The 24,032-nt window shown below is 42.9% G+C and overlaps 1 protein-coding gene across 2 annotated transcripts in view; it reads left to right on the top strand.

Annotated features, from left to right (window-relative positions):
• Nucleotides 1–1,511: 1,511 nt before the first annotated feature.
• Nucleotides 1,512–24,032, top strand: part of HMCN1 (hemicentin 1) — a 205,091-nt gene continuing 182,570 nt past the window's right edge. For both annotated transcript variants that reach the window (XM_042805977.1, XM_042805972.1), the window contains exon 1: nt 1,512–1,924. In XM_042805977.1, coding sequence (XP_042661911.1) covers nt 1,654–1,924 — 271 coding nt within the window. In that variant the 5' untranslated portion in view covers nt 1,512–1,653. The remainder of the gene's footprint in view (nt 1,925–24,032) is intronic.

Raw genomic sequence — 24,032 nt, 5'->3', positions numbered from 1 at the left:
CAGAAAGAACATGATGGCTTTCTTTGTGAGGAAAAATGTAACAGGAATTCATCTTTATGAAGGACTGAAGGAAATCCTAAAATCCCAGAACCACCAGCCTCTAGAGTGTTCAAAATACATATTCCTATTTTATGGCTCGAACGCATCTCTACTTATAAGATTTGTGAATATTTTTGACAAACCTGGTCCGAGTTTTCTCCTAGCAGAGTTACAGATGAGGCAAGTTTTCCATGGTTTGGGGTTTTATTGCGAATGCTTTGCACAGCTCTGGTTATGTGCTTCCTTCTCATGACATCAGTGCTGAAGGGGAGAAAGAATGTAAACATCTGGTTTTTATAATTCAATTCCAGGCTTATAACTTGATTAGGATAAGCAATGTTTCTACATGATTAATTTTCCAGTCACAATAGTGCGCAGTTTTAGCACCAATTTTAAGATTAGTAAAATAAGGAGGGAAACTCACGGGGTAAATTCCGCTTCCTGGTCTACCTGTCCCAGCTGCACCAAGTGCCGTGCGCCTCCTCCTCCACCTCGCTCATCCTCCACCTCCCTCCTCCTCCACCTCGCTCATCCTCCACCTCGCTCATCCTCCACCTCCCTCATCCTCCACCTCGCTCATCCCGCTGAAAACAAAGGATGCGATTTCCCTCCCACTCGCTGTTTAAAAGGATGCCCTGTTGCTCCCCGCAGCGCACGGCGGGAAGGGCGGCTGGTGACAGCAGCACCGAGGTGAGCTGGAGCAACGTGGATTTTGGCTCCTGGCTCTCCCCTGAGTCCTTCCGTGTGGCGTGGGGCCAGCCACCTGGATTTTCAAGAGGTGCCTGCTGCACCCTTGAGCAACGAAGGAGCTTCGAAACATACCGCCTTTAATCTCTTCCATTGCCTGCGCAGCGTTAAAACCCCACTCTGGGCCACTTTATTTTCCTCGTTGGCCAGTCTTTTTCCTGCACTAGAGCCTGCCAATGCCTGGAGCCGCGCTCCTGGTCGCATTTGGGGGTGTTTACTGCCCACTTCAATAGCCACTGTGAGAATATGCTCGTAGGAGCTGAGGAAAACTGGGGGCTGGAAGGGGCCTTGCGAGGTCTGGCCTCTGGGTTTCAGGTGGCTGCTGCGGCAGCGTAACTGAAGCAGGCAGCGGCGCGCCTAGGAGCGATTTCGGCCTCGTGTCGCACGTTTACGATGATAAAACAAGAGCTCCACCGGCGAACGCTGCTCGGGAGGAGCTGGAGCCGGCACCGCCGTCCTCGCCTCCCCGGCAGGTGTGGGCACCGCGCCGGGCCCCTGAGGGGCAGGCCCGTGAGGGGCAGGCCCGTACCGCGCCCTCCCGCCAGCGGGGCCGCCCCGCGGGGCCGGGGCGGCGGCGGGCGGCCAGGTGCGAGGGGCGGGCCGGGGCGCCGAGGTGAGGGCCGGGGCCGCGGGAGGCGGGGCCGGGGCCGGGGCCGGGCCCCGCCTCAGGCCGCAGCCGGGGGCTCCCGAGGCGGCAGCCGCAGCTCCAGCCGCGCCGGCAGCGGCTCCGGCGGCATGGCCGGGGCTCAGCCTTCTCCCTCGGGGCGGCGCTGCCCCAGCCCTGCCCGATAAGAAAAGGCGGAGCGGGGGCCGCAGCCGCGCTCAGACAAAAGCGGCGGCGCTGCCTGGCCGCGGCGCCGAGGGGCGATGGCTGTCGGCGGGGGAGCGGGTCTGGGCGCCGAGCTGCTGCTCGCCCCGCTGCTGCTCCTCGCCCTGGGCCCCCGCGTCGCGCCTGAGCCCGGCGGCGAGGCGGTGCCGGAGGGAGCCTCCACCCTGGCGTTCGTGTTTGATGTGACCGGCTCCATGTACGATGACCTGGTGCAAGTTATCGAGGGGGCATCCAAGATCCTGGAAACGTCGCTAAAAAGACCCAAGAGGCCGCTTTACAACTTCGCGTTGGTGCCTTTCCACGACCCGGGTAGGGGGTTCTTTCTCCCCGGAGGGGGGGGGGCGGGCGGGGAAGCCGGGGAGCCCGGCGGGGACAGCGGGGCTGGTCCTGCTCGGGGTGGCCGGTGGAAGCGGTTGGGTTTCCTGCGCTGCCAGGGAGCGTAAGAGCTTCAGTCACTTCTTGGCCACGCTTGCCACGCAGGTCTGCCCGCGGCGGTGACTCGCCGGGGGCGAGTAACGTTTTCTGGACCCTCTCCCTGTCTCGGTGCAAACCTGCCAGAAGCCTTCAGGGTGAAGTGGGCTCTGAGTGCACTGTGCGCGCCAAGGAGTAGTTCAAGGGATCAAATACTCCTCTTAATAATTCTAATAGGAGCTGAAGTGGCTTCAGTGACCTTCTCTCCTAGTAGAGAACACACACACTAGTAACGAAGCTACCAAGTTGTTTTTTTTTTTTTTTTCAATGCCTTTCTATAGGGATACACTTAGGAACATACATAATTCAGTTGCACTTTTCCTCCAGTCTTGTCCCATGTTTATGTTCAGAAACTTGCACTGAAAGGATCCAGAAGGTTTACACGGTGTCGTTTTTTTTGTTTGGGTTCTTACTTTTTCCCCTTATTTTACCTTTTTTTTCTTTCTACTGTATATTGTGCATTCCTCTCTTTCAGCATCTGTTTTCTATTCCCTTCCTCTCTCCTTTCTCTGGCTTTCTTCCTCTTTCCTTGTCAAATATCTTCTGGTGACTAGAAGAGGAAATAGGAACAGGATGCCCCAGGCTGGTGATGTGTGTTGTACTATGCAGCAAAAATTTTTTTTTTATTTTTTAAAGAAAATAATGGGAAAAAAAAATCATCAGAGTGGGAGAAAGCCCTTGAGAATTATCTTTCTAGTTCTGGTTTCCATGGAGTATCTCAGAATATGATATTCCAGAAGTCAACTCTGCAGAGTTCAATTTTTGCAGGAATGTCATCAAATGAAAACAGACACCCCTTCTATTTCCCCCCTAGTCATAGATACTACTCTTTACAAGATATGTGTTTGCTATTCTTATAAATACCTTAAACCAAATGCTTGGAAAATTAGAGAAAAACTTGTTTTTGCAAATTTCAATGGTTTGTTTTCTATAAACTTGCATAGGTTCTCTATTTTATTTTTTTCTTCTAAAGAGTCCATCATTGTGGTCTCAGTGTCCTATCACTAAAGGGCCTGTTTATGTACCTTACTGTCTTCACCTCTCGTGTCACTTACTTTTTTTCCCCCCCTCTTTACCTTTTTGTTATTTTATGGAACAAATACACATGGGACTTAAAAGGCGTCATGCTGCAGAAGTAAGCAAGAAGGAAAAGATTTTGGTCAAGTGTAGAGCCTAGAACTCTTTTATATCCTTTTGGAAAATCAAGCTGATAATTCTTCTTGGATGGGGTAGAAAAATCAGCACGATGGGTTGGGAGTGTTTTTTGGGTTTATTTTCTCTCCATAGTCACACTTTATATATCTTCCCTTCTTGCTCACCGAAGTGATTCACTATAAGAATTGGTAGTTCCCTTTTTTTGGAGGGATTTGGTATCTATACCAACTGTCACAGCGAGATGATGATCTTGTGTGGCACACTCTTAGCTTGCAGGTTTGTGTGGATGATCCTTTGTTCTTGTGCATTCTTGGTAGAATGAAGCTCCAGCTTTTATATGATGGGTAGTTCCAGTGCTTAGCTTTCATCACAGGCCACTTTCAAATCCTTTGTTTGAATAGCTACTTTTTTCTTCCTCATTCAGTTTTTCTTATGCACATTTTCTCCTTTTCATTCGTTTTCTTCCATCTCCCTGACCCTCTTGCTTCAACTGGCCCTGCAGGATCTTTGCTTCTTTTAATCGTGCTTTGCTGTACCACCACCTTCTTGCTCTGTACATACCTCACTACCAACAAAACCACTGCCACCTTCCTCTGCTTGATTCACAATATTCCCCTCACAGACTTCTTGCTTCCTTGTCTCTTCCCCATTCCCTCTCTTGCCATGGGAGATCCCTTTCTTTGGCAAATGTTAGATTTCATTCAGCAGAGTAACTGAGACTTAAACCTGCAGGGAGCTGACTTGTACAACAAAGAACTGCTGGCAAACATATATTGGTGTATTCTGTTACGTGTCTCTAAATGGAAGTCCAGCTTCCCCGCACAGCTAGAGGGGGCCTTACTTTTAGCATGGTGGATAATTTGTGAGGTCGTAAAGCTGTTTGAAAGTGGGGAATGTAAAATTTTAAACTCAGTCATGTCTTACCTCCCGAAAACTGTTTCTCTGTGTATTTCTTAGAGTTAGAAGGACACACGACAGTCCAGTGTCTTGGAATTTTATGGATGTAGCAGTTCAGACTGCTGGTAATCTGGTATCTTGTATTTGATGATGAGCAAGCCTAGGCACTTGGAAAGAAAATGCAAGAAATAGTGTTGTGAACAGTTCTTCAACATCTTTTTTAAATCTATAGGGCCTTAACCTTTCTCAAAAATCTAATAAAAATACTGCTTGGCTTGTATATCACTGTGTCCCATTCTTTTACCTAGTGGTGTTCTTGCTGAAGACCACTCAACTAAATTGATGAGCATGAGATTGTGGGGTTGTTTTGTTTTGTTTTTGTTTTTTTTTTTTTTTTCCCCCTAAGTTGTCTGGCTATTTGCTCAAATGATAATTTTTCCTCAAAAGGGAGCTTTATAGGTAGCTGTCCCACAAACAGATTTTCTTGATGTTTTTGTGAGGTGCTGTGGTCCACGAGGCAAATGAAACTCTACAGGGCATGCAACATATAGTTGGACCTCAGATCCCAGGAGCTTCTCTTTCTATAAAGTTGTCCTGATCCAGATACATTCTTTATTGATAGGCAATTACAATTTAAAGTTGGTGTGGATTTGGCTTTTAACACCATTGTTCTCCTGATTTATGTTGCACGATCCATGCTGAGCAGTGCTCCAGTCACTGGCTTTGCAGTACTGCTTGATTCGCACTGATTACTGAAACAGCTCAAGTGCTTTCTAAGCACCATAAAGAGTGGACAAGGAGAGTGTATTCAACAAAACCATTGAAGAGCCTGTCTTGGAAGGGTACCTGACATCACATAAGGTACAACTGAATCATAAATAATTTGAGATACTTAAAAATCCTTCTATCTATAGTCTACTGGACTGCATTGTTGCCAGTGTGCTGCGTATTAACGCTGCATTTTGATATGCTCACATACTGTGGTCTTTGATGATAGATTTAAAGGTAGTGCTATGGCTATCGCAATGGTATTTTGCTCAGACTAAGGTATGTTGGTAAAGCAGTAATAATTAACAAGTATCTATTTTAGTATCAAACCTGAGCTTTTTGGCATAGAGTTATGGTCTACAGAAAAAATTTGTAAATGTGTTTCACATTCCAATACCACTGTACCACCTGGTGGTATGCTGAGATCTCCATTTTGAAACAGCCTTCTTTTGGATTCTGTTTCATGTGTAAGCATGTGCAATGCTTTCACAGATTACAGGAATTTTTCTACTGTGGTTTTTCAATGCCTGAACATGATCACAGAAGTTTTGTAGATAGTGAAAATGGCTGTTGACAAAGAAATCTCTTGCCAGACTTGTCTTCACTGGAAAAATGGAAGGGGGGGGGGTAAAAATAAGTGTCCCAAATTAAGAAGAGTTGGCATAGGAAAGTTTTGCATTGGAGCTAAAGCTTAAGATCAGCAAATGCTTAAATGCTTTTGTAGTTGCGTGCTGTGGGTCCCGATCTCCTCCTAACTCCCATTGTATTCTGTGGAAATGGGGTTGGACTCAGAATGTCTTTATTTAACATCTGTGGCCAGCTTTTCTATTTTTTCTGTATGCCATTAAGGAATTTTGGAATGGAAAACAAGCCTAAGAGGACAAATTCATCCCTAGTATTTTTCTGTAAAGCTAATGGAATTATACCAGTAATAACTCTGACTCTCTGTGATTTAGTCAGGTATTATTTTACTGTGAATTACTATTTTATAGACCAAACTCCAGTAATTAATTTTAATTACAATGAAAATGAAGGGGATATATAACCTCTGGACTTCCTAGTGCGTAGGATGTTTGCCTGTTAATACTGTGCACGTCTGCAAATCTCTGGTATGATCATCTTCTAGCCCTTTTTCTTAGGTGTATTACACGTATTACCTGTGTGAGAAAAGGGAAAACATTAATATTGCTTTGTTCAGATGGGAAAATAGTATTGAACTTAAGTCATCTACCTGGGGTCACATAGTAAATGCGGAGGAGAACCAGAAATATTTTATTTTTTTTCCCCCCTTGAGTCTTCTCATCTTTTTCTGAGAGTAAAGCTCTGATTATATAATGGAATAAAGGCACATAATTATGTTTAACTATATAACCTGGGGTCTCCTTTTTTTAACAGACTTGCAATGCTATATCCATAACAACGGTTAGGCTGCTGAGCCACATACTAGCTTGGAACAAGTTCAGAGTGTCATATGAAAGGTCTGAGAACTTTGGAAGGTTTAATAGTTGTGTGTTTTTTTTTTTTTTTTTTTTTAGAAGTTATAATGAAAAAGAAATAATGTTTTTTCCAGAGGAGGAACATTAGATAATAAAATTAGGCTATTAATGGAATTAAAATTTTTCATACTTCCTGATAAAAAAGGTATTGTGGTTATATAAATGGATAATAAAGGGAGATGGGAAGCTGTGTGCAGAAATGGAGAAGTATAAGCTTTCTTGTGCTTGTTCACTTCTGTCTCAAGAAAGACTCTTGTGAGTGATGAAGGATAAACTGTCCTCTGAGTGTAGCAATAAGACTTCCACCCTTGCTCAGCTGAAATTCTTCTTGTTTTTAACTCCACAGCAGTGGCTGAACGGCCAGCCTTCCCAGTACGAGCCACCACTTTGTTGTTTCTGCCTCTACAGACAAACAGCACTGCTGCCTCTTCAATGCCCAGCGGGTTTCTTACGCCAGGCTCCTCCGCTAGCGCTTCTCTGACGTGTTGCCCTGCGCTTAGCCTCTTGCATTCCTCTGTCACTTGAGGTCTTTGGCCTCAGGCTTTACTCTCAGATTTATGGGTGTCTATTAAACTTTTCAGGCAAAGGCTGGATGCATATAAATCAGTTGTCTGAAACCTTTTCCCACTCAGGAGCAGTTGAATGGTCCTGAGGAAGGTGGTCATTGTCTTCAGGATTCCCTCTGCTTCCTTTGGGTGAGGGAAGAAATGCTTCCAGACTTGGTATTAGTTTTACCAAAGAATAGGAACGTGGCTGTGGAGAAACTATATGGCTATAGTTTTCAAAGTAGTTTTCAAAGTTTAAGGGAAATGCGGTATTTTGTACTGGTCTGAGTTTGCCAGGACCACAGAAGTGATGTTTGTACAAGGGGTCGGGCAGCATGAGGGAAGTCAGGGAGCTGCTGCGGTGTGCCGTTCTCGTTCTGGGGGTCACGTAGACCTGTTGGGGCCACTGTGTTTGTGGGTAAGTAATAGCACTTAGTCAAGGCTGGTCTGTCCTAAAGCCATGCTGTGAGGTGGTATAAATGTCCTCAGCACTTCGGTGGGTGACGTTCCGCGCTCTGGGGGTGTAATGCAGTGGGTCTTAATGGAGTGTTGAGTACCCTGTGATGGAACTAGAGGGGTTAAAGAAGAGGTGGGGGAGGGATATTACCAGTGTTTTCCAGTGTTATCCTTTGCTTAAGGAAGATAAAGATTTGGTGGGTTGCTGCTGTGTGCTGGACAGACTTCAGGTCAGTCTGTTGTGCCCTGCAGACCACAGAGTGAGATGGAAATGGGAATCTCTGCCCAGCAGGAACTGAGGACTTGCTGGATTCTGGGCAGGTCCGCTTGTCTCTGGGCAGTAGCTCTTCCTGTCCACATTCAGTGGGTCTCCTTAGCTTCCTCACTAGGTAAAGCTGTTTGAAAGCTGCCTAATATTTGAACTGGATAAATTATTAGGTTGGGAAGGAGGAATAAACTGCTTGCCAATGAAGTTCACGTGGGCAGATGTTTTGCAAACGCTGCATACTTATCAAAATCCCATAGTTTGTGTAGGAAGGAAAGGGAAGAGTTGCCCCACTCTAGTAAGAGTAAGGTCAGAGGCAAAGGAGGTGATTGTCTCCACTTAATTCAAATAGTCATCTTATTTGAGAGTTGAGTGGGTTTCATATTATTCCCAAAATCCAAAGTAGGGAAAAAAATGTGCTAATGTAACGAGTCTGATCTCCCTGTTCTGGTGCTGCAGCTCTGCTGATGCATCGCAGAATATCAGGTTAAAGTTTTCACAGCTCATCTTTCAGAGTAGTGTTCTTTGGTGGCCTCAAATTACTGAGCATCCTATCTGAAAAACTCAAGGTTGTGTAAGGTTTTGTTTTTTCTGGGAGTTGGCTTATTTTGGACTTCCTTAGATATATAGTGACAGCAATAATGAGTACATGTCCAAGTTTTGAGTTTTCCTTCCACTTTTTAGGAGACACAATGCAAATTTCCAACTCTTCAGTGCTGTCTTGGTATATCTGAAGACAAATAATAACCAGAATGGGGCATAATAACTGTTAAAATGCCCTTTTTTACTGTAACTGTTGAAGTGTTGCTATTGCTTATTATTTCACTGTTGACAATTTCAGCAGGAAATACGGTTTCCTTAAAGCTCAAATACCGCTTCTATATTGTTGTTACTACTACAAAGTTTTATTGTTACTGTCATCCGTTGAATGACGGTTAGCAGTACTGTGTAATAGTGAACAACTCCAAGTTGGTAGTTGATAGACACCTATAGGCATTTTCCATCTCTGAGATTTCTATGATAACTGTACTGACTATATATGAAATAAGTATTTTGAAACCTTATTGTTGTCCTTAACAGAGACCTTGTGATATCTATAAAATCAATTCTGTGTGATTACATGGCTGTTTTCTTGATCCTTTAGAAGGATTTATCTGGAGTCCCTCTAAAAGTAGTTGTTTATGTAGATTATAGAAGACAGTATTACCAGTGCCAGAGGCTCCAAAATCTGTGAGGCAGCCAAAATGTTGTGACATCATCCAGAAGCCTATTGGAGCATCACTTACACCCTGTTTTTCTACTGTCTTAACTCTGCCTGTCCAGCCCTGAAGGTATACACAATGGTGAATCTTGAATTTCTGAATCTTTTTGAACTGAAAGGGGTTTTATCCCTGTTTTTACTTGAAGATACAATAGAGATTGTATTTTCTTTAGGAAAAAGTAATAATGCTTCAAATATGTCATTGTCTTCTGCTTTACATTATGAAATATCATGTTGCATTTGAAATTGTTGTGTACTGACTTTACACAGAAGCTACTTGTTGTATTTTGCTTTAGTATTCCCAGCTCCCAGTGATGACAATTACATGAAAAGCTCTGTAGCTAATTAGTAGTGCATCCCAATGCTATTCTGTCCCAATAATTATTACTGATGTAGTTTGGCAAATGAAGCTTGCTGTTCAGAACTCTACGCCTGTTCGCTGTAGTTCCTGGAGTTTAGGTGGAGGATGTTTTTCTTTGAACCAAATCCTTCACGTGTTGCTGGGTCTCAAACAGCAGTTGCTATTGAAGTGCCATAGCAAACTCAACCATCAGGTATGTGACAATGTAGCAAATAATCGTACAGGTTTTTCAATTCACTCCCCAATATGGTGGTTTTTAATGTGAGAGCTCTCCATCAGTTGCCTTAGAATCTTTACATTACTATTATCCCTCTGTGCACCTGAAAGACTTTCACTTCCTGGTATAAGCGGTTTTCCTTCATATCCCTTACCACTATTGTATTTTCTAAAGACTGGTAGATAGCAAAATGTAGACTTTGCTGGAGGATCACACACCTCGCTGAGAAATGAAGGGTGGTATGTCTGTTCCGTAACTTCCACTCTAGATACGACTGTGCCTTTAGATCATCTGCAGTGAACTGAACCTGTTGAGAAGCCACTTGTCACTGTTCTTGGGGACGCCAGTGCAGAAGTGACGGCGTACAGCGCAAAATACACATTTAAAGAGCAGTACAAATCCACACAGTGACAGTATGAAGCTCTGGTTGGTCTTTCAGCTGCTGCTGTTCTGCACAGATTTGTCTCTACCTTCCCATTAGAGGTTGCTGCCCCATTATTTCTGTTGCTTTGACTATTTGCTGATTGATCTTAAAGTAAGTATCATGCAGTACTGAACCAGATTAGAACGTGAACAAGCTGGTGCCAATTAAACTGAAAATCCAGTGAACCCATGCCCCAGCTAAAAAGTGGCTGTACAGCTGAATGTGTGCCTGTGAAGCTGAATATGGCTTAATCCCTCCAAAACGTGGCGTGGAAGGAGGGTCTGTTGAAGCTGAATTCTCTGCCCGCCTGGGCAGCTGAGGGCAACACTTTCTCCTCCCCATGAAGCAGGGAATGGCAGCTGCTCTCATCTAAGGCAGCAGTGTCTGTTAACTGGGAGCAGTGGGGAGAAGGTGGATACCAACAGTGTAAGAGCTGAATTTGTAGTTGTCTGCCTTCCTCTGTTCTCCTTCCCGTCTTCTCCCCGTTTTCCATTTGTTTCTCAAAAGCTGCAGTAGCTTGTGTTTCCACACAGTCATGTATAGAAGCCAGGTTAATCCAATTCGTGGCAATAATTGTTTAACAGTAGGCCACACTGGCTCTGAGTCTTGGTGGGAGCTCTGTGGTGTGGAAAGAAAAGAGAAAATTCTGATTATATATGCATCTACTGAATTGGTTTAAATTCCCACAAATCAATTTTCTAATGATTTAAAAAAGCAGATATTTGATGCAGATCCTCAAGTGCTTTTAAGCTATGACTAAGCTGTCCTTCCCTGAGATGGATATATTTCTCTTTCTCATCTGGAGAAAACAGTTATTTTCTGAGAACACACAGTAATGAAATGAATAAGGTGGTCTAAATATTATATACATCTTTATTCTCACTTTAACTGAGGCAATAGTGTTCATTGTAAGATGAATGGTCAGGGGAATGTACAGGGGAAGTCGACAAGGAAGCTGACTAGAGAATATTTGCCTCTTGAAATGCCAACCTCGCTCTTTTAAAGTGGCAATGCTAAAAGATAACTATGAAAAACAGTGCCTTCTGTGGTGGGGAATTAATAGCGAATGCCCTTACTGAGGGAGAGGAGCTTGAGTTCTTGGCGTGGAATGAAGGGAAAAACCAAGACCTGAAGGCTGCTGAGATGGAGACGGTGATCCTTAATCCGTGTTCCATGTGCTGCGGTCGGGCCCGGCAGTGCCAGTGTGCCGTGGCTGAGGCACGAGGACGGGGTCCCAGACCTTTTGAAAGCTCCGTGTCGCGTGATACGGAGCTGGGCCACCTGTGGTGGCCACCATCCACTCAGGAGGTCAAACAGGACTTGTCCCGTGTAGGGGGGCACGGGGTGGTGGGACTGCGTTTGCTGGCACAAATGGTTCTTGAACTTTTTTTAACCGCTCGTGAGCACAATGAGTTTATGTTGGGTCGGTGCTTTGTTATGTGTCTCTGACGTTCTTCATCTTACTGTACCAACTCGTTAGGAAACTCAGAGCCGTTTCCACTATTCTGCGTGGATTTGAGGTATGTGTCTCTGTAGTCTTCTTCTGACTTGTGCTTTAGACTTTTTGTGTATTTTGTGTGTATTGGAGGCTGCTTGGAATTTATACTAGAGTGGCTTCAATTCAGTCAGTTGAGGATCTGAATAAGCTGGATTAAGAAGTATGGAAAAGGAACAGATACTTCATTTAGTTAATGGATTTTGAATGTGGCCTAAAGAAGGACAGAAGGAACCCTTTAGACAGAGAAAGCCCTCAGATGCCAGTTGGTATATATTTTTCAATCGATTTGATTTTTGGCTTGTGCTGTGGACTTCAATTTTGAAGGAGACGCATACATCAGAAAATATTGAGAACATATGTTTTTCAGTTTGAAAATGGCAAAACAATTTCTCTGTTGAAAGAGACTGACGGTGTTACTGGATCGGCTCACCATGCCTTGATAAGCAACAGTTTTGTTTGAAGAAATAGGATGGGCTTAATGAAATGTGCTCTGGGCTGGCTGCTTCATATGCTTTCTTTACTACTGCCAGGGAGAATGTGTTTTACCTCTCAGTTACGTTGCTGAGTATAATTAGTTTTTTATAACTATTGCCAGCGTTTAGGATTTCCTGTTACAGGTGTGTTGCTCTCGGATCTGATTTACGAGACCCTTCAGTTATGCCTGTTGTGAATCGGTGCTGTGCAGTTGCTGGGTGAACTCTGGGTCCAAGATTAGCATTTTGTATAGGGACAGTTTACAATAGTATATTTTTAAGTGGGATCCGAGTGGTTTAGGTCATGCATATCCCCTTGTGGTCTATGGTTAAACTCCTCTTGTTGCCTTTTGAAGAACATGTGCAACCTATTCATTGGTAACTGTAGATGTGAGCTGAGTTTTTCCCTTTTTTGCCAGAGGAGAAGCACAATGACTTCATGTTTCTGAAGGACTTGAATGGGATCATATTATGTCAAGATATATGAAGCTGTGACACTGAGGACAAGATTAATCCTTTTTCACTTTAGGCACTTAACTGAAGAATCTCAGCTGAGAGACTCGCTACCCAAAGGCTCTTTCTGTAATTCACAAAAAGAAACTGGCATCTTTATGGAGCAATTCATTGCTTGTGAATTTTTAAATACTCTTTGGAGGTCTCATTTGCTTTCATTGGCTGCAGAGGGAGCAAAGGTTAGTTCAGTTGAAACCCTGAATTTAGGAGGTATGAATTATTAGTCTCTTTCAAGTGAGAGACTTTCTGCTTTCCAATTTTTTCCTGCTCTGGGACTGACTGTCCAAATAATAGTCCCTGAGATTTGTTTCATACTGTTTTTCAACCTGCCATATGGATACTGAGGGCTCAGATGAGCCTGGCTCGCGCAGGGGAGTGAGTTGTGCTCACGCTGTGATGTCCCTCCCTGGTTCTGAGCTCTGCTGAAGACCTTCCCTTGGAAGGGCACTTTGAACTAAACCTGAGGAATGCTCTCGGGCAGCCCGAGCAGGCAGGCATGGTATAAACCGAGGGACTTCGGTGAGTCTGCTTTGCAGGGGCTGTTGGTGGCTGCCTGCAGATGTGGCTCATCAGGGCGCCTTACGCCTCCTCTGCCCTTACCGCAGGTTGTCAGCAGGGTTTGAACTTCGGGTGTTCAGCAGAGACTGTTCCGTGTGAGCTAAAGGAGTAATACTGGCAGCTATCTCTGTGGGGATAAGCCATAAACGGGGGCTGTGATGCACGTTGTGAATGTGTATTACAAATGTAACCAGGCTGTGTGTATTTATGAAGATACATTAACTTACTGTTTTGTATCCCATGTACTCTTCTATCCTGATTTTCTTTGGCATCCTTGGTACTCCACTATACCCTGTGCAGTTTTTCAGCTCTGCTCAAGTTGTAGCCCTTTTCCTAAAATACACTTAGCCACAGATATAAGTCTGCAAAACATTACTGTTAAAGTATATGCATATTTGAAAATGACATGTTCCCAGACACCAAGCCAACAAGTTGCATACATCACATGCAACGAAAGATAACTGTAAGTGTTGAATTTATTTCCAGTAATGTATCCCTATTAGCAGCCTCATCTGTTCGCTCTGGAATAGTGGCTTCCTCACCATATGCACTTGGTAATACAACAGTTACTGGTGATACTAGGTACAATGAATCAAGCCCGTAAGTGTTCAGAACCTGTGTGTAACATAATGGGACTCCCAAAATAAACTTGGACGTGTGAGTGTTGTGCAGAAAGGATTTTAAATTACTCTTTTGAGGTGCCTGCGTGAACCGGCTCTTACAGAAGACAGCTGGCCCCCTCACAGCACAGGGCCTGTTGCAGAATTGCAGTTGAGCAGGAATGAGCTTTATATTTAAGTGCTTCACTATTTTCACATGAGCTGTAATGCCTCCTTCCTCTGCTGTTTTTTTATTTTCCCATCCAAAGGACAACAGAATACAAAGAGAGCTTTAAAAGACAATTTCATGTAGTCTAAAATAGAGCCAAATTCCCAATATCAATTTTGTAACTACAAGATAAATTACCAGTGGAGCTGTTCTGCAATGAGATGTAACCAAAAGCAGAATGGGACCCCAGGTTTTCAGACTGGAAAAACCCTGATGAAGTGGAGTGAGTGGGGGTGGGTTTGTATAAGTAAATGAAAATGAAGGAATGCCTTGTGTAGCTATAGTCCCAGCTAAATGTCTGGTCTGTTTGCTCAGGATAGCTGCTCTAATCTATGACTATAGGTTACTGCTGGATTCCTGCCATCTTGTTTAAATTAGATTCATGCCTGGGGGGGTGAGGGGTGTAGCGGGAAGCCATTGTAATTTTCATGCTTTGGACACCAGTGTATTTTCATGAGCTGAAGTTAAGTGTCTCTGGGGATGCTGAATATCACTGAAACATTTCCTGAGTTCTCTTAAGCTGTGCAATGGTATGTCCGAGTCTGTTTTCCAAAGGACAGAGCTTTTTGTTTAGTTAGTGAGGTCTTAGTTAGTTCACTGAACTAGGATGTTTTTGCACTTACAATTCATTGAGGAACAGAAGAGGAGGGAAGTTGTACAGCAAAAATGAAGTCCACTGCCTTACAACAGCTAGGAATACTGTGGTTTCTTTTATGCCCCCATATTAATTTATATTTCTACTTACTAAAATCCTCAAGAGGTTGTGACTTTACAGCTGCTGTGTTGGAGCTAGTTTTTTAGGCTGTAAATAGGTGAAATGGGTAGGCGAGCACATGGTTTTAGGTAAAAGAGCAATAGCTGGAGAACCCACGTAGAGAGACTGATTGCTGCCAATCCGTGGGCAAATCACTTTGCCCTGTGGCACTTCTTTTCCATTTGATGTTACATAGCTGGTACAGCACCAGCGCAGTAGTAGTGTGGTTTAATTAGAGATCTTTAGCATCACTGTGCACACACTAACCGCCTTTTGCCAGGGGGTGAGTACCAGAAGTACTGCCAGTCCCCTGCAAGTGGCACAGGCAAAGCCATGCGCAGCGTCGCCCTGGTAGCCTGCTGAAGCAAGACGTGGTGTGCACTGGTGGCGGTGACGTTTTGACTGCTTCCCTGCAGCGTTTGGAGAGCAGAACATGGTGCTTAGGCAGTGGTGCGTGTCCAGGAGTGCTGCCTCCTGATTTAACAACATATTACTTAAAAACCTCCATCTTGGTGTCTTATGTCATTTCAGATGAGTGGGGTTTTTTGGTGTTCTGGGTTTTTTGTTTGTTTTGATTTGGTCATGTCTTCCTCTTTTTAAAATTTTACATAAGCTGAATCAGAGCACAGGGAATTCAAGTGATTTACCCCTGAGTCACAGTCCTCTGTTAATCACAAACCCACAAATCACTTACTTGTCCCTGAAATGTTTACTCCTCATTTGCCTTTCTTTCATAATCTGTCAGACTCCCACATCTTTTTATCTTCTTCATCTCTGCCTTCAGCCCATCCCTTCCTCAAAATTTCCATTGACCCTTTTCACTCAGAGGTTCAGTGTCCCTTCTCAGCACCCCCTTCCTTTATCTCAAGATTTTTTGGCAGTCTGGAGTATCTTTTTGCATACACAGATTGGATCCTGGTGATGAAACGTATTGCTCCTAAAGGCAACATATTCTTGTTCTGAAATAAGTGCTGTGTTAGCCACTAATCAGTTTGTGCAGGAGATAATGGAGAAATCTTTCCCGCACTGCTTTCAGTGTGTCTGATGCTTGATGTTTGCCTTAGCATGAATGAGGGTGGTAGCGAGGACACATATCACTCTCACTTTGTATATTGGCCGTGCGAGCGGGTGTGTTTCTAGAGTTCGTTCTGGGTCTGAATTGGACCAACTGACTCCAATATTTTGTTCTCTGAAATTCTGGCTGAATCTGCGGACATACATTTTCTTAAAGGTGTAGCTGTATTGGACAAAGAAATTATTGCTCTGCACTGTAATCTACTTCCCTTTTCTTTGAGGTTATGGCCTTTTCTGATGCCCAGCCATGAGTACTGCTTCGCAATTCTAGGCGCATTCCAAAATGGTTCAGGTCAGCAGAGACTGCTGAAACTCTTTGCGCTCGCTAGCTTGGTTAGAAAGAGTGCTCATGAACTGCTCTGCTGCTGAGCAGAGGAGGAGATGAGTTGTGTTGGGGCAGTTCTGGAGAGCAGGGCTGGCATAGCTGCAGTGGGAAGGGAATGAGTTTCCCTAGCACCAACGAACTGAATTGAACTGGAAAGATTGAGTTACACTGGATTTCTGTGTGTGCAAATCTAGACAGTCTGTGAATGCTGACAATGGGAGGAAAAAATGTGGCTGCTTTGCGTATCAAGCTTTGTTCTAAATGCTCCTGTTGTTGCTCATGCTTAGGGTGTGAAGAGTGGAGATCATGTCATTACTGTAAAAACTCAGCCCTTTGGCCACCCTTGAAAGTGTAACTGAATATTGTTCTGTTACTTAAAGTGAATCATGGTATATGAAGATAAAAATAATGTGTGGTGGCTAAATTGCGTTTTAAAGAATTTGACGATTTTATCACTTCAAGCAAATTGTTTAAGCTTCTGATGGTTTGGCATAGCCACCTATAATAAGTACCTGTGTTTTTTCTTTAAGAGGGAAGATGCAGAAATACTCCATGGTGTAGAGGTGTGTGGTAGGTTATGGAGATGGAGCTCGAGCTTAGCAAGTGGTATGAGAGGATAAATTTGTTTCCGTAAAGAATATGAGGGAAGCAACTTATGAAGGAGGCATGTAGCAGCACCTCTTAGGGACGAGTTTTGTTTTGTAAAGAGTATGGTTTGAGATGAAAAAAGCAAACAAGAAAAGACCTAAATAAATTGAAGCATGTTTTGAATTAACTCTTTCGTTTGCATAAAGCTTGTTTAGAGGCAGAGTCGAAGTGCAGAAAACCTTTCAAACTTTAGAAATTTTGGCTGTGGATATTTATGGTGATGGCTCAATCCCATCTCACCTTTTGTGTTGTAGCTACATAGCATTAAACAGTTTCTTGGTTACTTGCAATGAAATGTCCCATTGTGTAGATATAAAAGCCTTTTTTTCCACTTTGATATTCTGTCTCATTGAACAGGTTTTGATCTCCGTTAACATGGAGTAAATCCAGAGTAATTCCATTACAGCCAGTGATGTTAGTTTGGATTTACACCAGTATAACTGAGGTCAGAGTCTGGCTTTGGTTGTCTGTTTTCTTAATTTGTTAAATATTACATATTTCCCAAATACCCTCTCACATCTCCTCTTCAGACCTTGCTCGGTCCTCCTACTTGCCCAAATTCCAAGAGTAACAATGTAGATGAAATTTACTTGATGAAAGATTGTTTAAGCAGGGTCTGTTTTTTATTAGCTCAGCTGTTTTTCATTTTTTCATCACTGTTTGAAGTTTCATTGTACTCAGGATAGGATCTGAATTCATCATGCCTTTCCTATTTGACTCAATTCTGTCAATTAGAAGTGCGGTGTTTTAAATTATAGGTTGCTCTCCGATGTTATCACGGAGTAAGAATTGTATGCCTCAGTGATATTTCAAAGCAGTTTTTAACTCTGAAAATCAGAAAAAGGAAAAAGGTTGTGCCTTAAGGCACTACCGTTAATCAGCAACATAACATACTTGAAAGAGCTTAGTAAATGTGAGATGTGACTGTGGAGAATGAGAGGAATTAATTTTTTCCTGTTTTTTGTTTATATTTCCTGACATTATGCTAGCTTTGTGGAAGTGTACTCTGAACTTTATTACAGAGTATTTTAATATACCATGTGTGAGAGACATTTGGAATTTCATCTAGGTTATTCTGTTAGTTAAATTGGGCTTATTAAGGTTAAATGTTTGGACAATTTTATCTAAGTTTATGTAGCTTAACTGGTACACTGAGGTCTTGGCCCACATAATCATATCAGAAATGAATCCATAACATTTATATTAATGTCTTTACAGTTGGACTTTTACTGTAACAGTATCTCTACCTTCATATGCTGATAAATAATCCTGGCCAGAATATCCAGCTCTTACTCTACAGAAAAAGAAAGGATGGGAGATAGGAAACACTACCACTTGCACAGTTTGGAGACCTTGAGCACAAACAAACTCTGTAGTTAAAACAGTTAAGAATGTTTTTTATATGTATTCTGTTGAATTTGCTATGATTTTCACATATGTTTAAGTGTTTTTCTGAGTGAGGACCTGAAGATTTGCTTCGGGCAACAAAGAGAATCTTTGGCAGAACTAGTGATTTAAACCTGAGTGATACAGTCTTAGTCATTTGGATGCCATTTTGTACTGCAGACACCTGAACAAGAGTTTCACAGAAAGACTGAATCACTGTTCGTGTCTGTACCTGAATCTCTCCTAAATTCCACGTGGTGACAGTCTTCACCGTGGCTATACCAGTGGGCAGTTCCTAAAACCAGATGGTTTCCTGATCCTGCACAATGGACTGTTGTTTAGAGAGGTAGTCATGCACTTACGGTCTTTGTTCCTTGGCATTAGTGTTCAAGAAAGTTAGCCTTACTATTAATATATGTAGGAATTTCATGTTGGTTTGTGAATGCCGTTAAGAACTGCATGTTTTCGTTGTGATTTTGAGCCTTCTTTTGGGTGCAAGAAATGAGGCATAAAGGAGAAGCTCTGAGCAGCTGTAGCACAGGCATCGGTTTGTATACCTGTGCTTTCTTAGAAGAGACTGTGCTATGGGCAGGACAACTGCTCTGGCTTCTCAGGCAGTTGGTGGTGGAAGGCTTCGTGGCTGGAATGAGGAAGTTCTTCAGAGGATGGTCAAAGTCAGAAAGGGGGTTGGCAGAGGCTGCCCTCTAAAGAGACTGCTCTTGCAGGGAAGCTATTCATTATCATTTGCTGTCCTGAGGCCTGAGACTTGCACAGGGCAATGAAGTCCCACTGAAGGAGGGTGGCATTCAGAAGTATGTTTTCTTCAGATCTGAACTGCTTATGCTGTTTAAAAGTGGCGTGGTTAAGGTGTTCCTTTTTTTCTAGGACTGTGCTTCCTTGCTTTATGGCTAGGTACTGCCTGGACAGCATCACTAGCAAACCAGAGCTCTTGTCACTAGCAGGCCTTTTGGAAAAGTGTGTAAGCAGAGGTGAAATGGGCAGTGGAAGATTCAATGTTGAGTCACTGGATGGTTGGACTCCTAAGTCTTGCTGCCTATGAAGGACGTCAGGCATGATGTGGCACTTGGGGGTGTGCCAGAGAGAGCTTGCAGAAGGAGCACTAAGCAACCCACACCAGAACAAAGACAGAATCCAATCTATATGGGCAAGATCAGTCTATATTACGAGTAGCTTTAGCTAGAAGATGATATTCTATCTGAGAGATGTATAACTAGTGCTTTTGTTTAAAGAAAGTTGAATGACATGCATTGTGTGATAATTTGAGACGCTTAAGCAATTAATTCATACAGTCTATTGAAAATTATTCTTTTTCCATTCTATTTTTAATGGTGTACAGTTTTTAGGTGAGTTTTATTTTTTTTTTAGCAGTACTGGAATCTTACCAAGCTCTCATAATTTAAAAAATTGTTCCATATTATATGCTAAGCCACTTTGCTCAGAAGAGGCTGAGGAATGCTCATGTGCCAACTGTGATACAACAGCAGTGGTGAACTACTTGAGGGTGGGAATTGCTGTAGTAACACCTAGAACAACTGCTGCTGTTTAGTAAATGTCTTAAGTCTTAATGATGTTAAAAGACTAGATGTAATGTGTCAGTCTGACAAAAGAATATGAAAGATGAGAAGCCCATGGCAAATGTAAAATAAACACTGAAACCATGCCCTTACCCATTCGATTCTTTGCTAGCACAAATAGGGTGGGAAACTGACAGTAGGGCAGCAGAAGAGCCCATCAATTGAGAGCAAACTTCAGCTGATGAGGTCAGCCTGTGAGCCCCTTTATTTCCACTCAACAACAATGGTGAGTGACAAAAATCTCTGACTGCACACTTCCCATGTTCAGGGGTAGCATCCTCAGTTAATGTACCCAACTGCCAGCTGCAGCCACGAAGGGATCAGCACCCACCTTTCACTTGCCTTGAGTCACAAGGGGAGTGGTTACTGCTTGAAGTATCCCAGCATGAATTGTTAGTGTGTATTTGAAAGCACCTGCATGTTCAGAGAGGGAGTGTTTTTCAGGGTCTGCATTGTCTGGAAGAAAATAAGCTCTTGGTTGACCTACATAAACAGTACAAGTCAGGTTGTAGTATTGATTTTTGGAGCTTGATGGCTTCACGACCACAGATCCAAATTCTCCAAAGAAAGCTTTGTGCTCTGTGCTGTATAAACAGGCTGAAAAACTTAGTGAAAACAATAATCATGGTAAACACTTCCATTTTTAAAATGTAATAATTCTTTAAGAGTAACTTTGCTAATTATTTAGTGAGTGATTATTTTATTTCCATGTGTGAGTTCCATCTTTTTCCAATAGTCAGCAGTGTACAATCCCAGTCTTGTTGGACTAGACCAGATGAAAGGTGAAATTGGGAAATGCAGGTATCAAGGCAAATGAGTTAGTCTAGGCTAATTTCTGTCTAAACATAAATAGTGGCTTTATTTTGTACAAATTTTAAGATGAACAAACAGAAAACAAGGTTGTTGCATAATGTATTCCTGTTTAACCAATTTAAGTTATCCTCATGTGAAATGAAGAAGCTTGTTCTGTTTAGGGTAAAATAGTTAATGTTCTCATCTTTTTTTCCTCCTCTCTCCCTCCTCACATCTGCTTTTTGAATTAGTTTGGAGCATGCTTGAATTTTTACACTAGTAGAACTCAGCGGAATTTTATAATCCACAGATAATATTTAATGTTTCCCCCTCTTCCACAGCTTCCTAAAAACTCCTCAACACTCAAACCTGCCTCGAGCAGAAATATTCTCGTGATTTTCCTATTTCTTCTTCCAAAGCCATGAAACAGCTTTCCTATAGCCATTAACCTCCTGGTCTGTTGAGGCATCCCGCCGCCCGTTTGGATACGCAATGTCATGTTCCCTGGGGTCAGTGCCAGGGCCGTGAGCCCTTGCACAGGGGCGGCAGGGATCTGCACGGAGCGCGTGTCTGCTCCTGCCGACGCTGCGAGCCGCGGCCGGTTGCGCTGAACTGTGCTGTGTAGATAAGCGTTGAGTAAATCCGGATGGATTAGTAGCGACCCAGTTAAGCTGTCATGAATCTTGCTGTAATGAGCTGCCTAGAGTTACTGCTTGCGTGGAAGAGTTGCCAAAAAGGCAGGGTATTTGTAAGTGAGCTGCCAGTGAAAAAGAAACAAATGCCACTTCTGGGACATGTAGATGGCATCTCAGCGCCACTGCGGGCCAAGTGGCAGGGCCAGGCCCTGTAACCTAGATGTATCTGTGTTATTTTTGTGAGCTGTGCTTTGTGGCCTTAAAATTAGCTTCTTGTAAAATACTTCTGGTGGCTTAATTCTGAACTTATCCTGAGCCAGACCTGCAGGTTGGCTGCCTCCTCGCCTTGGTAGCTGCTTACACGGGGAGTGAAGGCATTGCAGCGTCGTACTGCTAGTGGTTAGCAAAAGCTCTTGCTTCACCTGCTCAGAGGGTGGCAAGGGGTGACAGGTAAAGCTGAGAGCCTGCTTATTTCTTTTTGCTGTGGAATCTAAAACATTGATAGGCCATTCATCTTTAACAATACTAAATTTAATATTTTAATAATAATTTCCATATAATCTATGAAAGCCTTGTGTTTGTATCTTTTCTGTGGAGACACCAACTTTGTAGGGCAACATCGTCTACTTCAAAAACTTTTCATACCCAAGAGATTTTTAGGTAGTCTGAAGGATGAAGGCGACAGTGACTGAGTTTTTAGGATGCTGACTCCTGAGTGGAACTAGCTCGTGCTGAGACGGTGATGTGCTTTGTGTGCATGGCTGAGCTGTTAGTGCTGAAACCCCAGAGTTGCTGTTTCACAGCTGGAGAAGCAAGCTGAAATAGGTGCTTTCTGAACGAATGCACGACTCTCTTCCAGCTCTGGTTCTCTTCTAGTCTTTTCTCAGCCTATTTTTAAAATTATGTTGTTATATTATAAGGTGTTTTGCTGGCTGTCTGAGATCTCAATTTTATATGCCAAATGACTGTTAGCAGAAATGATGCTTAGATGTGAATTGGGGGATTGTTTATGTACTATGGAGCTTACATAAGGTTAGTGAATTTGCAGCTTTTCTTTCCAAAGTGATAAGTAAACACGTCTGGCTTGCAGCCAGATTCTTAGCAGCACACTCAGAATTGGCAACTTCTGTGTAACAGGATTTATTTAACAAATATTCTGGGAGATTAATTGTGTGACTACTGTGGGGACAAGTTCTGTTTTTTGATTCTTCTGCCAGATTAAAAGGATGAAGTAAGTGCAGTGCTACAAAGGGAGGAGAAGAACATTTTCTTACTTCCCATGTGGTTGTTAAATGGCTCGCAGCAGCTGAACTTTTGGGGACTGTGGTGTGCCAGTTAGGAGAGTTGACTGTGTGGCTGGTCCTCCCCCTTGCAGCCTGCGGCGCTGCCAGGGAGGCCTCGGCGAGCGGCTGGGCCAGGGTGAGAGCTGGGAAGGTCCCGCAGCCACAGCACCGGGCATTTTTGCTGGTGTGGACCGCAGAAGGGAAGGAGACACATAAGGCTGTTGTCTCCACCAAGCTGTTCTGGCAGGAGATGCTCCTCAGCCTGGCTGCGTGACGCCTTTCTCCTCTCCTTGGGCTGGTGGTGGCCATTAGAGTTTCCCAGGATTGGTTCCCTGTGGTTCTGCAACAAGTTTATGCCTTACTGAATGATTTCTGATGCTTAAAAATGTTTTTGTTGGTGCCTTTGAGAAAATTACACCATTACAAACGATACAGGCAAAAGTTAAGGCATGAGAGCTGCTTCCAGATGACTTGCCAGTTACCAAAGTAAACAGTGCTCTAATGAAGGTTTTGAGAGGCTTATCTGGCCATGAAAAACTTGCTGTATCTTTTTTTTTTTTTTTTAAATTGACATTTAAATCCGAACCACATTTTTTTAAAAATAGAACTAAAATGTTTCAGTATCCTCATCTGCCCAGATTGGCTCTGTCAGTTAAGGAATTTTGCAGTCATGGTTTCTGCAGTTTTTTCCCATCGTTTTCTTGTGAAATAGAATCCTTCATGAGCCCAGGTTGGAAGGGACCTCAAAGTTACCTGATCCAACATATCAAACAGAGCCTCACCAGGAGTAAGAAATGTCTGTTAAGTAGAAATAGAAAATGAATGATTTACAAAGTCTTCACTGTTAAAATTAATAATAGATTTTTTTTTTTTAAAGGATCAAAAAATCCACTTTAACCTGGAACACCAGTAAATTACCTACTTCTAGCATCTTTAAATAGATGCTTTAATTTAACAAATGAATTGGTGGTGCTTTATTCACAGCGGTGTTTGAGGCACCATTGAACCATTGTTAGAGCCCGTGGGGTAACAGTCACAACTGGAAATTGCCAGAGTGGATACTCACAGTATGCAGTGTTATATGCCATAAAATTCCATTTTCTGTCAGCTGCATATGGATTAGTTTTGTGAAGTGGACATTTATTTAGAATGATGCATGGAGATTTGAATTTACTGTTAAAATGGCTAAAAGGAAATGGTTTGGGTTGCTAGTGGTTTTACAGTGGTAATCCTTTAGCACTTCATTTTATAGTGTAATACTTGGAGGGCAGTGGGGGCCTGTTTAACTGAAATCAATAAAAACTCTGTCATTGGCTTAAAAAGAAAGCAGATGCATTTTTACTAGTAAAAAGAAAAAAAGAAAATTACTGGTACAGAGCAAAGTCATACTCAGAATACTAAGAGTTTTGTACTGAACGTGACACAACTTCTTTCTCTTAGCAGCTGGTCTCAGATAACTTTATTTTTCTTATGGTTGCAAATATCCATTATCAAAGGATGTCAACTGGATACATCTTAAAGCGTTTTATAATATCTAAATGATGATCAGGCATGTGTATGTGTATACATGCTCACACACACACACAAGATGTCATCTCATAGGAACTTTTTTTTTTTCTCCTAGAATTTCCTAAAAGAAACCTTTTTTTTTTTCTTTGCATTCTTTTGAGAGCCAGGTGGCTTGCTATGAAAATTGAGGAAAATTTATTATGTTTTAATTATGCAAGTGAAGGTAGGTC

The sequence above is a fragment of the Tyto alba genome, unplaced genomic scaffold, assembly GCF_018691265.1.
Source record: "Tyto alba isolate M040663 unplaced genomic scaffold, T.alba_DEE_v4.0 Super-Scaffold_1000006, whole genome shotgun sequence".
Lineage (NCBI taxonomy): Eukaryota > Metazoa > Chordata > Aves > Strigiformes > Tytonidae > Tyto > Tyto alba.
This window is presented reverse-complemented; position numbering and strand designations above follow the sequence as displayed.